Below are 14362 nucleotides of genomic sequence, written 5' to 3'. Positions count from 1 at the left end.
AACTAAGCCATCCAGGTGCCCCAAAATTTTTAGTTTTTTTAAAAGATTTTATTTATTTGAGAGACAGCGTGCACGCATGTGTGCACAAGAAGGGGGCGCAGTGGAGGGGAGCAGCAGAGGGAGAAGGAGAAGCATATTCCCCGTGGAGCAGGGAGCCCAATGTGGAGATCTGTGCCAGGACCCCAGGATCATGACCTGAGCCAAAGGCAGATGCTTAACCAACTGAGCCACCAGGTGCCCCTAGTTTTTAGTTTTACAGTAAAAATTTTTATTATGGGAAATTTCAAACTTACACAAAAATGTCAAACTTACAAAAAGTAGAAAAGAGCCGTAGAATAAGGAAACATACCCATAACCCAAATTTAATAATTTTCAACATTTGCTATTTTTATTTTGCCTATTCTGGCCTATTTGCTTGCTTAAAATTTAAAAAAATTAAAAATTATGAAATATTCCAGAGTTACAGGAAATAATAAAATAGATGCAGAAGTTCCACTATTCCAGCTTAACAAATGTTAAAATGTTCACATGGTGCCATCTTTTTTCAAATCTTCCACTTCATACTATTGTTCCTTGGATCTTTGTATTATCACACACACAAAGAGCTTCATACTACTGTTACAGCAAATTCCCAGTAGATTTTTACTTTTTCAAAAATCTTGAGTTTACATACTGTCCCCAGGTTTTTCCCCCAATTTTATTGAGGTATAATTACTACCTAGTTTCTAAATAATTCTTTTTATAAGATTTTATTTATTTATTTATTAGAGAGCATGGACAAGGGGAGCGGCTGAGGGAGAGGGAGAAGCAGGCTCCCCACTAAGCAGGGAACTGGGCAGGACCCTGTGATCATGACCCCAGCTGCAAGCAAACACTTAGCCAACTGAGCTACCCAGGAGACCCTTTCTAAATAATATTTAAGAATTAAAGGGAAATTAAATTCCACGGGTACTTAAATTTTGAGTGCTCACTATGGAAAACTGGGTCACAAATTCTCGTAGTAGTCTAATAAAGCTAATTTTATACTAAAATGGGTATAAAGTTGCAGGTGTGGGTACAAAAATAATATCACAACTCATTTAAATATAAAATTAGTTCTCTTCTCCTCCCCTCTCTTCTTTTTTTTTTTTAAGATTTTATTTATTTATTTGTCAGAGACAGAGCGAGTGAGCACAGGCAGACAGAGAGGCAGGCAGAAGAAGAAGCAGGCTCCCCGCCGAGCAAGGAGCCCGATGCGGGATTCGATCCAAAAACCCCGGGATCATAACCCCAGCCGAAGGCAGCGGCCCAACCCACTGAGCCACCCAGGCATCCCTCCCCTCTCTTCTTTTTACGAAATCATATGTCAGAGATACAGGCAAAGCTCTGCCCCAAATCTCATCCATCGTTTTCCCTCCTCCCAACATCTATCTTGAAATTGGTGTGTATCATTCCTTAGCAATTTTTTTGTACTTTTTTTTGTACTTTTTCTACATATGTTTCTATAAACGCTCTGCGATATTGCTTAATGCTTTTAAAACACATATAAATGTGGCACAGCACAAAATCGTTTGAGACCATTTCCAGTTATGAGTATTCATATACCCCCCAAATTCCTTTTACAGTAAAAAATAGAGGCGTCTTTAGGGAGTGTGCGGCCTGGGCGGGGCCCCGGCTGGTGGGCGGAGTCTAGAATTGGAAACGGGTGGGGCCATACAGCCGTGGGGCGGGGCCCGGGAGATCCAGGGCCTCCGGGTGGACGCGCCGGTTCCCCCTGGAAGCTGCTGTCATGGTGGCCCCCGTGGTGTACCTGGTGGCGGCGGCTCTGCTTGTCGGCCTTATCTTTTTCCTGACTCACAGCCGGGGCCGGACGACAGCAGGTAGGAGAAGCCGCCGCTCCAGGGCCGGTGGGGCCGCGTTCTCTGGCCTCCTGAGCCTTTGTAGGCCTTCGCACCGCGGTTCCTGCGCATGCGCTGGGCTGCCCGGCTAGGCTGACGAGTGCTCCGCGCCGGTCGCTCGTGTCGTGTTGCAGGCCAGTTGCACGCCTGCGCATACCTGCGCGTCGCGGACGCGGCTATGAGCCGCAGTGCAGCAACGCTACTCCCAGACGGGATGGCAGCTCCCCTACACCTTCCCCCCCAGTCTCAAAGATAGTCTCACTCAATCCCTGTCCTCGCCCCCCGGCACTCTAGACTCAAAGGGGCCCGGTCCCCTGGCGAACATGCTCCCATCCGTCATTGGGTCTCTCCCCTGTGCGCCCCTAGGAGACACCGCAGGGTTGTTCCGTCCCACCCAGGCTGGCTCCAGAGCGAGTGCCAAGAAGGGGGCCCTTGAGTATACTGTGCCTACCTACGAGCTGTAACTCCCTGAATCTCTCTCTTTACACCTCAAAGAGAGCACCTGTGCATCCTTCTCTCTCCTGCACCCCGACCAGGAGCTCAGGTCATCTGCTAGGGTACGGAACAGATGTGCATATCATCTTCCATCCCCCATTTCTTGTCAGTATGTGGGTTTGTGTATATGTCTCTCCTCCTCTCTGGGCCCACAGGCTACTTCAGAGCACTTATATGCTCCAAGGGCAGGGGTCGGGCAGGTGGAGAGAGCCGAAGTAAGGCAGATAGCCAGGAAATCTTCCTGGAAGGGAAACCTCATTCCCCAGGTGTGCTCCTGGGTGGCATGCCTTATAAAACTATGGCAGGTGGTGTTAGGCAGGCAAGAAATAAATGCAGTCTTGCAGTAGGCATTCAGATGTAGTCTGGAGAAGTCAGGGTGAGCTTCCTGGAGGAAGTTGGGCTTCATCTCCTCCTCCAGGGTGGTAGTCTTTTGGCCAGCTGGCTGGAAAGGTATTGACAAAGGCAGGAGGGAACAGGTGATCCTGCTGCAAAGGACCCAGGTGTGGGTCTAGGTTATAAAGGCCCTTATGATCTGAGAAACTGGGGCTTTGTGCTTTAAGCTGCCATAAACTGGAGGAAGTTGAGTGGAGGGTGAGGCTTCCAGGGTGCTGCTCCCCTGCCATCAGGTGGGTTGGACTGCTAGACAGTTGTGTGGTTCCTCTCTTTTCTACAGCCGGCCAGGAGCCATTGCACAATGAGGAGCTGCCGGTAGTAGCAGGCTCAGTGGCCCAACCTCGGCCCCTGGAGCCTGAGGAGCAGAGAACTGGGGGCAGGCCCCGGCGCCGGAGGGATTTGGGCAGCCGCCTGCAGGCCCAGCGCCGAGCCCAGCGTGTCACCTGGGCAGAGGTGGATGAGAATGAGGAGGAAGCCATCATCCCAGGTGAGAAGGGCCTAGCCTGGAGAAGAAAGGGGCTGGTTTAGGGCATAAAGGGATCTCCAAAGCTGGGTGGAAGAGTGGGGTGTGAAGCTATAGTGTAGGAGACATGTCTGGGAGCCAAAGGATAGGGTTGGGTGAGACGAGACATGGGACCCATCCTTTGGTCCTGGTTCTGGACCCTGACCAGCAATTCTGGACCCTGATCCCTATTCCATTGGGCTAGCCCCCTCTTCCTTTTGGCTTTCAGTGTCTAAGCAAGAGGACAGGGGTCTTTAGATTGACCTAGATAGTTCCTCAGCCCACTTCTTATATCCCAGCACCTTACTGGTATGGGCACAGTCATTTTCTGAGAGCCTCACTCTAGGACCAGAGTACCCAGCTAAGAGCTTCTGCAGTTCCTGAGGTGAGGTCACCTGTAATCCTAGAAGGGTTTAGGGTTGGAGACATTTTTTTGATGGAGCTTCCATATCCCTAGGAGACCAACAGAGGCCCTCAGATTTTGGGAAAAACTATCTCTTCTGCGGTGCTCAAATCTGGCTTGAGCCTGAAGAAGGGGCACTTGGGACTTTTGCCCTGGTACTTTTGGGAATTAGCCCTTTAGCTCAAAAAAAGAGGCAGTCTGTGGTGCCATTCCTCTTGTCTCAGACTTGGGATCAGACATCTCTGCTGCTTGGGCATCAACAGGTTTTAGTTTTTAAATTTTATTTATTTGCGAGAGAGAGTGCACACATGCACATACATATGCATGCTTGTAGCACAAGCTGGGGGAGGAGCAGATAGGGAGGGAAAATGTAGGGGGGAATCTCAAGCAGATGCCACACTGAGTGCAGAGCCAGAGGCAGGGCTTGAGATTATGACCTGAGCCAAAATCAAGATTTAGGGGCCACCCAGGTGCCCCAACAAGTCTTTAACTTTTAGCTGGCCCTAATTTTAGATAGTCTTGGGGTTGGAGCTGTCTTTTTGGCCAGGGGCTGAGCCCAGAACCCCTAGCAGTTCCTGAACAGAGTGAGGACAGTTTTAGATACGAGACAGGGATACATTTCCCCATGAGGCTATCCTTCCCTGAGGTTTGGCTCAGAGACAAACCAGAGAAGTCCGCAAGCCCAAACATCCCTGCCTGTGATTTTCAGACGCTCGGATATTGTAACCTGACATCTCCCTTTTCATGGTGATGCACTGGCTAAAGTTGCTATCTGTTCCCTTGCCCCATGATTCCCTCACCATTCCCCTACCTTACCCTCTACCCTCAACACACACACACACTCGGCTCACACATTGTCACATACACACACTCAGAGCATTAATTTCTATCTTCCCGGTAGATGTTTGTGGAGGGCAGAGCTGGGCTAGTGACATCTGCAGGTGAGAGGAACAGGATTCGCTGCCATGTGGAAAGGGACAAGGGGTAGGATGGATCCATCTTCATCAGCCCTCTACAGGACCTGAACTGTCTTTCTTTGACCATACTCAGGCCAGGAGGAAGAAGATATCGAGAAGCCGGTGGAAAGTCACCTGTCAGGGAAAATTGGAGCCAAGAAACTACGGAAGCTAGAGGAGAAACAGGCTCGAAAAGCCCAGCGTGAGGCAAGCAGGAGGGTTGGGGTGCAGCTCTGGGAAGTGTGGAAAGGTCCTGCCTTCCTTGTCCCCTATGTCAGGCCCTCCCCTCAGGCTTTTTGCATGCTGCTTGCCTGACTGTCTCTTATAGCTTGGGTCCATGGTCTGGCCCACACCTTGCCACCCTGGCCTGTTTGTGAGGTAGGCAAGGTCTGGTTGGGGGTAGGGATGTGCTCCCTATGAAGGCCTCTCTCCAGGCAGAGGAGGCTGAACGTGAGGAACGGAAACGCCTCGAGTCCCAGCGTGAGGCAGAGTGGAAGAAAGAGGAGGAGCGGCTTCGCCTGGAGGAGGAACAAAAGGTGAGACAGACAGACACCACCCCCCACCCCACCCCCCACCTGCAGTACTGACATCTGACACCTGCAGGCACCTTGCTTCTTTTTTTTTTTTTTTTAAAGATTTTATTTATTTATTTGACAGAGATCACAAGTAGGCAAAGAGGCAGGCAGAGAGAGAGGGGGAGGCAGGCTCCCTGCTGAGCAGAGAGCCTGATGCTGGGCTTGATCCCAGGACCCCAAGATCATGACCTGAGCCGAAGGCAGAGTCTTAACCCACTGAGCCACCCAGGTGCCCTGGCACCTTGCTTCTTATGCAGCTCCTCACACTTCTAACCTAGGAGACGGGCCATGGACTGGGTTTAGGAACAGGCCCTGGTTTATTTGGTCCCCAGACTCTAAACACAACCTGTATGAAACTGCTGCTGAAAAGCAGAGCTGGCGATGGGGATTTTTGTGCATGTGATTTATTGAACATGCCTGAAGCATTTAAAGAAAATTGCGGTGGTTGGAGTGGCTAAAACAAGCTAAGCAAGGAGAAAAGTCAGAGAGGGAGTAGGGTCTGAATCCTAAAGCGCTTGAAGTTGTTAAAGGTCATTGTAAGAGCTGATGGATCCTGCCTGAGTCAGGTCCTGTGGAGGGCCTGGCCTGGAGGAGATAGATGCTCAGAGAATGCGAACCACTATGGTAGAGGGTCAGTGAGCATTTGTTTGCCAGATGCTTCCTTTCTGAGAACTGGTGCCCAAGAAAGGGAACATCACAAAAGTGCAATGTGTATACAGAGTGAAAGCCAGGGCTGCCCCAGTTAGGAAGACCTCGCTGGTGCCTTTGGCCTCTCCCTGGCCCTGCTGTCCAGGGACCCTTGCTGGCAGGAAGCCTGGCTTTGGCTGCTATAGTAAGCAGGCCAGAGCACAGGAGAGAGGAGGCGTTAGTGGAGGTTGCACTTTTACCTTTCTGAATAATGACCCTGTCCGATGGACCTTAAATGTCCTGGGGTTCTCCTCCCCTGCACCTTACCTTACTGCGGTATAGTTCCCACGGCCAATACCAATATATTGTTTTAACTAAACCCCACACATTATTCATTATTCGGATTTCATTAATTTCCTCCACTATCCTTTTAAATGGTCACTTCTAGGACACCACATTACACTTAGGTACCATGTTCCGTAGGCTCTTCTGGTTGTAACATTTTCTGAGATTTTTCCATGCTTTTAGTGATCTTGATAGTTTTGAGGGGTATTGGGCAAATACTTTATAGAATATTCCTCAGTTTGCTGGACTCATTTTTTTATCTCATGGTTGGACCGGGTTATGGATTTTGGGGAAGAGGATCACAGATGAAGGGCCGTTCTCAACGCCGCATATGAAGGATACCTGCTGTCAACTTGGCTTGTCACAACTGATGTTAACCTGGATTGCTTGGCTCAGGTTTTCTTTGCCAGATTTGTCTGCTGTGATGTTACGCCCTCCTTCCTGTAGTTCTTTGGAAACAAGTCACTGTGCACAGCCCACACTTAAGGGGTGGGAAGTTATTCTCCACCTTCTCGAGAGCAAAGTATGCAAAGTATTGGGGATTTTTCTATATGGAAGATTTACCTTTTCTTCGCTGTGTATATATTTAGTTGTTTATACCTACATGGACTGGTGGATATTTTGTGTGTTGCGTTACGATCTGATACCATCTCATTTACCTTGTCACACAGGTCAGCAGGAGCTCTTGCAGTTGGCCCTGTGTACCTTTGACGTAACCTCATTGTTTTGTTTTCCGAGTACTTGCTTCCTTTTTGGCACTGCAAGATGCTCCAGGCTTATTTTGTGTATTCTCTGTCCCAGCTTTAGCTACATGTTTAAAAAAATTCTTTTTGAGAGCTCTGGAAAATAGGCTGACTTGGAGGGATGCTACGGCACTGGGCGGTGGCGGTGGTGAAGTGGCATGGTCAGACTGAAGTTTTCCGGAAGTTGAAGACAGAAACGGTAGATAGAACTTTATTTCTGACCAGCTGGCCAGATGGCTCTGTGACGCACCGAGCCAGGGACCGGACGTGTGGGGAGTAGATCACAGGGTCTTTCTGGGATGTACTCAACTTGAGGTACCTGTGAGATGGCCCAGTGAGTGCGTCATACGGGAGGAGAGATTTGGGGCAGGGTACAACGGTGGCAGTCGCTGGCAAGGACATGGTTGTTGATGCTGTGGGCATGGCGAGGTGGCCTGAGGAGGGGAAGGAGGGAGGAGGGACAGGGCTGAGCAATGGAGGAGGTGAGAAAAGTGACCCAAGGAGCAAGAGGAAGCCCAATAGAGGTGGGATCTGCCAGTCAAGCGAGGGAAGACAAAATGGTCAGCTCTCTCCAGCACCACTGAGAGGACAGGGTTATGAGACAGATGTTGTCCCTTTGGATTGGGTGGGATGAAGGGCATGGGTAAGACCATAGCCCTTGTTTTGGTGGAGTTGAGTATGATGGAATTGAGTGAATGGATGATGAGGAAATGGAGCCTGGGTGTTTGTACACGAAGTGTGGACTCGACAAGGAGGGGATCATTGGCAGCATTTTGTTGTTGTTGTTGTTGTTGTTTGGTTTTTTGACAGGTAGAGATCACAAGTAGGCAGAGAGGCAGGCAGAGAGAGAGAGAGAGGGAAGCAGGCTCCCCACTGAGCAGAGAGCCCGATTGGGGCTCGATCCCAGGACCCCAAGATCATGACCTGAGCCGAAGGCAGCGGCCTAACCCACTGAGCCACCCAGGCGCCCCCATTGGCAGCATTTTAAAGGAGAGGGGGCTGAGCAGCACTTGCCTGGGAGGTGATGGGACTGATGAGAAGAGGGGCCTCGGCCTGTAGCTCAGCCTTGGGTTGAGGGAGCAGCGTCTTAAAGGAACTCTGTCCCCGAGAAAGGGCCAGACCATATGTGCTGGTGCCCTGTGGGGGCAGCAGAGCCCAGAACAGGGATGGGGTGGGCACCTGCCCCAACATACCTGCCTCTTGTCCACAGGAGGAGGAAGAGAGGAAGGCCCGGGAGGAGCAGGCCCAGCGGGAGCATGAGGAGTACCTGAAACTGAAGGAAGCCTTCGTGGTAGAGGAGGAAGGTGTGGGCGAGACCATGACTGAGGAACAGGTAGGCCTGCAGCCCCTGGAAGGCCCATCTCTGTGCCCACCAAGCCTGCCATCCCCTCCCAGACACCCCATCATTCCTTGCCTGCTGCCCTTGTCATGCCCTGAGAGGTAGGTGGGCATTAGGCCCAGCAGGCTCAGGTTTGGAAGAGGGGGTGCCTCCGAACCCCTTACTGTGGGAAGCTCTGCTCACACAGATGGCAAGCGGGTGGCATAGACCCCGGTAGCCCCTGTAAGGGGGACACTCACCCCGATTTCTCTGCTTCTCTAGTCCCAGAGCTTCCTGACTGAGTTCATCAACTACATTAAGGTAAGAAGCCACGGAACGGAGCCTGGGCATCCGCTCCCTGCCTCACACTTGTGTGTTGTGTGTGCATGTGTGTGCGTTTCACGTGTGCTCTCTGTGGAAGGAGTGGACCCAAGCTGGGGCTGTTGGCAGCTAACTTGAGCCTATGCAGGGGTGGGCAGGGGACCTGGGAGTCAGTGCTGCCCAGTCCTGGCCAGAAGAGCCCCTTCTGCTTTGACAGTGGAGAGGGACCTGGTCTGTGTGGGAGGCCTGAGCCTTCAATCACTTCCTCACATTCAGGGTTTGACAGTCTCCCTGCTCCTCAGACCCCACGCTCAGTGAGTCACTGTGTTTTCAAGTTTCTTCACATGTGTTTTCTGTCAGTTCTGTCACACTGAGCTCTGTTGAGTTGAAACAAGCATCCCCAGCCACGTGTTTCTGACCAGGAACTCTGGTCTGCAGGGAAACAGGATGATGTTTCCTTTGGAATCTAGGGCGGGACAGCACGTGTGTCCCCGTCCGTCTGGAGCTGGGCTGGATGCTGCTTGGAGTTGCATAAGCATGTCCTGCTCTGCTTTGCTGCTAAGCAACTTCTCTCCCACGAAGGATGCTCCGAGGGGAGAGGTTTTCAAGTGCAGCTCAGAGGTGCAGAGGCGGCTGAGGGAAGGAGTGCAGAGGGAGTGGAGGCGGTGGAGGGGGTGCTACTAGGGGGTGCCAAAGAGCCAGGCCTTGCATAATCCTCCCCACCCCAACTTCTTTCAAAGGGAGCAGGGTTCAAATTCCTCCCAGCAGTAAGGGGCTGGACTCATGGCCTGGGGGCCTGGTATTCCTAGCAGGGAGAGAGCTCATTCCTCTATGATGGAACCCCCGAGGGCTGCCAGGACATCTCTCACACTTTCCTGCTGCTGTTTGGAACTCACCATCCCCACCGACCCAGAGGGCAGCGACAGATCTTGAGTCTATCCTCCAGGAAGCCCTCATCCACCAGTTTCGGCTCCCCCTCACCTCTGCAGAGACTCAAGTAGAGGCCTCGGGGGCAATTCCAGCCCTTGCTTTCAGAGGCTCTCTAGAGAGGCCGTTTTCTGGGGGGTTCTCCAGACTCTCCTGGACCGCAGAGGTCTTTCCAGCCTGCGCAGGCTGATCCTCCTACAGCTGATGTCTCAGGGAGAAGGACGACTTCCGAACTCAGCCCACCTGCCTTCTTCCAGGCTTCCAAGGGAACGGGCCCTTGAATGCTAGCATTTCAGAAACGGAGGCATGTTTTCGTGCTAGGTGTAGTTTATGTGCAGCGTAGGCCTAACTTGCTCTTGTCGATCTTCTCTCCCTTCTGAGCAGGGCTAAGTGGGTTGGTTTGTTTTTCTAAATGTACTTTGGGCCCCAGGATCCTCTCAGGCCAGGTCTTCAGGGACCCCTGGGGTGACTCTGTGGTCACATTCTGAGCTGTCCCTGAGAACCCAGGGCCTACTCCCTGCTTTGTAGGTAGAGGCCAGCTGGCCAGGTCACCTTGTGCTTGCCACCCCCTGGCCCAGCCGCCACTCACTTGCCTCCCGGCTTGCACATTCATTTTGGCATTTTGAACAGTCACATGCCATCTGCAGCTGAGGAGGCGTCACTGTGTCACTCCTCCCCCCGCTCATTTGCTATGGAAGATTCCTGGACACACAGAAGACCGCCTTCTCTCAAGTCACATGCTATCTGTCTGGGGAGGGGATGGGGGAGGCAGGGCAGATGCCTGTGTAGGACCCAGCGGTGGACCCTTGGTCACACCCCTGCCCCCGGCCAGGAACCGAAGTTTCTACTGAGGGTGTGAGGGAGGCACATGGAGCAGGGCCATGCGTGGAAAGCTCTGAGCAGATTTAGTGACAGTAATTTTAAGGGTGGACACAGTGCCTCAGCAGAGTGAAGGGAGGATGGGGAGCAGTGTGGCACGTCAGGGTGGTGGGGGTCTCAGGCCGAGGGGGCAGTGAACAGAGGTGAGACAAGAATGAGCTATACTGCTCCTACCAAGACCCTGGCTCATCAGGGCTTCCCATCTGCTCTCTTCTTGTCCACGTTCTCGACTGTCGTCTTGCCGGCTATGAGCTCAAGGGCAGGAGCTATGTCTTCTTCACCTCTGCACCCCCCACACCTTCTCAGCTCCTGGTCCTGGCAGGTCTTCAGCAAACTCAGGTCCTAGTGACAGTTTTTTAATAAGCTCTTGGCATTTGTCAGCCTCTCCCTTCATCTCTGTGGTGCTTCCCCTTCCAGCCTGCTCACAATGTTAAAGTATACAGCTGGGTACAGGGGAGAAAGGTAGCAGCTGTGCTTGACTCTCCATGGGTGTCTGTCTCAGGGTAGTCCCCAGGCCAGGATGTGACTCGTGGGGCAGGTGTTGGTTTGAGCAGATCCCTTCCAGTAAGCATGGGCATGAGAGTCGATGAGTGTGTGTGTGTGTGTGTGTGTGTGTGTACAGGCAGCTGGGAGAGCATGTGAGTAGTGTGTGAGAGAAACAAAGCTCTCCCATGGGAGCATGGAGCCTGCTTAGCCAGCCACCCAGAGCAGAACAGGCCAGTGTGCCGACCTCAGAGGGCTCCGGTGCTGAGAGGCTTTCTCCCCTCCCCCTCCTTGCAGCAGTCCAAGGTCGTGCTCTTGGAAGACTTGGCTTCCCAGGTGGGCCTGCGGACTCAGGTAAGCCCTTGAAGGTGGCCTGCTCCGTGGAATATGGCCACAGGGTCTATATGGCTGTCAGAGGGGGACCTATCCTTAAAGATAGGAGTCTTAATGCCCTCAAGCAAGAGTAGTCTGTAGGAATTTTTTGGCACCCCAGGAATCTTGCCTTCCTACTAGACAGAGGAAAAAGAAAAGAGCCCAAACCCCATCACTCCAGCAACCCCTGTAAGTGAGGCAGCCCAAACCCAGTTACCTTGACAACTCTCTTGCAAACAGGCTGTGCCAGCCTTCGCGGCCAAATGTCTCCACCACTCCTCTCCTGCCTTGAAGAAAGCCTCTCTCGGAGGTCTTACAGTGCCCTGGGACCACGGCCCTATCTCCCCTGAACCCCTCCAGACGAGAAGCAAAGAGTCACATTGGGGGTGGCCGAGAGAAGGAGAGGAGGAGATTTGATTGTGGTGGGAGGGAGAGTGCAGCTGTCTTTTGGGATGGCAGTGTCCGTCTCTACTCTGAGACTTGTTCTTCTCGTAGGATACCATAAACCGCATCCAGGACCTGCTGGCTGAGGGGACTCTGACAGGTGAGAGGGTGACAGTCAGTCACCATAGGCCCTGCCCTTGGGGTGTGTCTAGCCACAGAGGGCCTGCAGGGCTTTTTTGCGGAGGCCGGGTATTCCCTGTCTCGGCCCCAGGTGGGGAAGTGGTGTGCAGGAGGGTCACTGAGCAGAGGGAGGTGCCCAGGCCTGGGAGCAGCTCTGGGTGACTGGGACAGGCAAGAAAGCTGGATTTGGATTTGACTTGCATAGTCAGGACTGGGTGCAGCCAGAGGAGCCCAGGCAGGTGGGCAGGCTTGGAGGGCTCTGAGCCACTTGTGAAGGGGTAGGTGGGTGGGCATTCTCAGGCAGTGGTGGGGAGGAGACCCTAGAAGGCTCAGCCCCCCAACCCTCCTGTCCCCACAGGTGTGATTGACGACCGGGGCAAGTTCATCTACATAACCCCTGAGGAACTGGCTGCCGTGGCTAACTTCATCCGACAGCGGGGCCGGGTGTCCATCACTGAGCTTGCCCAGGCCAGCAACTCCCTCATTGCCTGGGGCCGGGAGCCCCCTGTCCAGTCCCCAGCCTGACCCAGCCCTTCCCTTTTGGACTGGCAGCTTGCACAGCCTACCCGGGCGTACAGCTTAATCCCTCCCCTCCACCCTGGGGGAGAGATGGAATGTGGCCAGGCAGTTACAGATTAAAGGCCTGTGAGCACTGCTGAGCTTGGTGTGGCTTGGTGTGACAGAAGGCCTGGCCTGGGAGTCCAGATGAGCAAGTGAAGTCTAGTCCTCAGAACATATCTGTGGGGTGGATGGGAGGAGCCCTGTGGGGGCAGATGAAAGTTCCATCCTTACCATGCGTTGAAAAAGAATATTCATTGAAAAAGAATATTGAGCAATTACTGTGTTCCTTTGTACCCTACAAAGATGAGGTCTTTCTCTCCCTCCCCCACTTCCCAGAGCAAAATTAAGCAACCTTAGGGCAACATCTCCCCTAACTGGGGAGGGAGCTCTCATTATTGGTTATGTGGATGATTTGAGGAGCCCTACGGAGTGCTGAGAGCCCTTAAAGAGAAGAGGGAAGTGCCAAGGATAGAATCCTAAGCAACATCAGCCTTTCAGAGGGCGGGAAGGGTGGTCAGGGAGGGTCAGAGGCTAGGCAGGTGGAAAGAAGGGAGGAACCTGTTTGAGCTGGGTAGAGTTGTGCAGTGGAGAGATGTGCTTCCTACAGCCCATCCCATGAATTTAGCTCTCTATCCTGGCCAGAAAGTTTAGACGCTGTGGGTGATTCCACCCACTGGTGGATGTAAGGACCATATGCTCAGGAGTGGGTGTGAGATGGGAGAGGTGTCTCTCCTGTAGGGTCAGTCTCTCTAGTTGCTGTGGGCTGCTCATGGGATGAGCATCCGGCTGTGCCGAGGGTGAGGCATGGGTTTAAGTGTATTTTTTATGCAGAGTTGCCCCTAAACATAAACCACCTACTTCCTCTGCTGGTAGAGGAGACAGCTTTCTGCTCCTACCCTGGAGGAACTGGTCTGTGGAGATGGTAGAGATGGTGATAGAGACAGGACATCAGGCTATAGGATAGAGCCTTCCTGAGTGTCATCAAGGATGACTTTGACTCACTTGGTGCCATAAATAATAACTATAGTGCCTAAATTCCAAGTGAGGCGTGACTGCTGCTTCTGCCAGCTATAGGCACTTGGAGTCACCTGGAGCTAGAAAGGACCACGTGCAGTGTTTGGAACGCCATCTGGGAGCCCACAGTCCAGTAGGAGAGGGAAGAAACAGAGAGAGGTACTGACAGTGTGAGAAAGAAACATAAAATTGTAAAGGGAAAAGAAAGCGTACAGTTTGAGTGATGGTTCTCAGCCCTGGTTGTTCATTAGAAGCCCCTGGGGAGTTGTCAGCAGTCTCACGCCAGGCTGTGTCCTGAACCAGTGCCATCAGACTCTCCGGGGGTGGGACCCCAGCGGCATCAGTGGGAGATTTCAGCATGTGCCTAGGTTGAGAAGGTGGTGGGGGTGGGGTGGAGAGACAGGCCATCAAGTTAGAAGTAATGAAAATCCCCACTGGAAAGGGCTTCTCCCAGAGCAAGACAGGGGCTCCAAGTCTCCTCCGCCCTTCCCCTCCACTCTTGGCCAAGGCCATCCAGGCTGTAGGAGGACTGTAGCAGCCCCAGCTCCACATTCCGTCAGGACATTGCACCCTCCATTCACAGGCCTGGAGGGAAGAAGAGGCATGTCCCTTTCTTGTGTCCTGGAAGCCTTCTAAAACCCCTTATGTCCCAAGAGCTTAGAGTGGAGGAGAAAATCTATGACCCTTTGCATTTTTTAGCGATCAACCCTCTAATCTAAGAAATTTATCAGACGAGCTGTTCTTGAAATGGTGATTAACATTTTTCTAAGTATGTAGAACCTCTTTTACAATAAATGGAAACTTTCAGGTTTAGCCACTTGTAATTTTTCAAGCATTTAAACAATTATTACTTCAATACTTCTCCACATTTCAGGTTCCCAAATTTAATATATACTTTAATGTATACTTTAAATGCTTTAACATCTCAAACAGTAGACCAGACACATCTACTAGTAGTAGAACAATGACATTACTGATCTGTGTGTGTGGTACTGAAACTGATCATA

The 14362-nt window shown here is 52.1% G+C and overlaps 1 protein-coding gene across 1 annotated transcript; it reads left to right on the top strand.

The window, feature by feature from the left end:
- Window positions 1-1688: 1688 nt before the first annotated feature.
- On the top strand, window positions 1689-12606 carry DDRGK1 (DDRGK domain containing 1). The gene is made up of 9 exons (XM_044263355.1): window positions 1689-1859; window positions 3046-3252; window positions 4721-4833; window positions 5061-5162; window positions 8127-8249; window positions 8517-8555; window positions 11142-11198; window positions 11712-11760; window positions 12139-12606. Exons 1-9 carry the CDS (start codon window positions 1769-1771, stop codon window positions 12303-12305), a joined length of 948 nt encoding a protein of 315 aa, XP_044119290.1. The 5' UTR covers window positions 1689-1768; the 3' UTR covers window positions 12306-12606.
- The last annotated feature ends 1756 nt before the right edge of the window (window positions 12607-14362 follow it).

This window comes from Neovison vison, chromosome 8, assembly GCF_020171115.1.
Source record: "Neovison vison isolate M4711 chromosome 8, ASM_NN_V1, whole genome shotgun sequence".
Taxonomy (NCBI): Eukaryota; Metazoa; Chordata; class Mammalia; order Carnivora; family Mustelidae; genus Neogale; species Neogale vison.
The sequence above is the reverse complement of the archived record's forward strand: the minus strand, read 5'-3'. Positions and strand labels throughout refer to the sequence as shown.

Bases quoted from the DNA above. Each gene is read 5' to 3' on its own strand.
- DDRGK1 (XM_044263355.1), top strand. From the start codon at position 1,769: ATGGTGGCCCCCGTGGTGTACCTGGTGGCGGCGGCTCTGCTTGTCGGC. The intron at 1,860-3,045 runs GTAGGAGAAGCC...TCTTTTCTACAG, and splicing joins CCGGGGCCGGACGACAGCAG to CCGGCCAGGAGCCATTGCAC. The intron at 3,253-4,720 runs GTGAGAAGGGCC...GACCATACTCAG, and splicing joins GGAGGAAGCCATCATCCCAG to GCCAGGAGGAAGAAGATATC.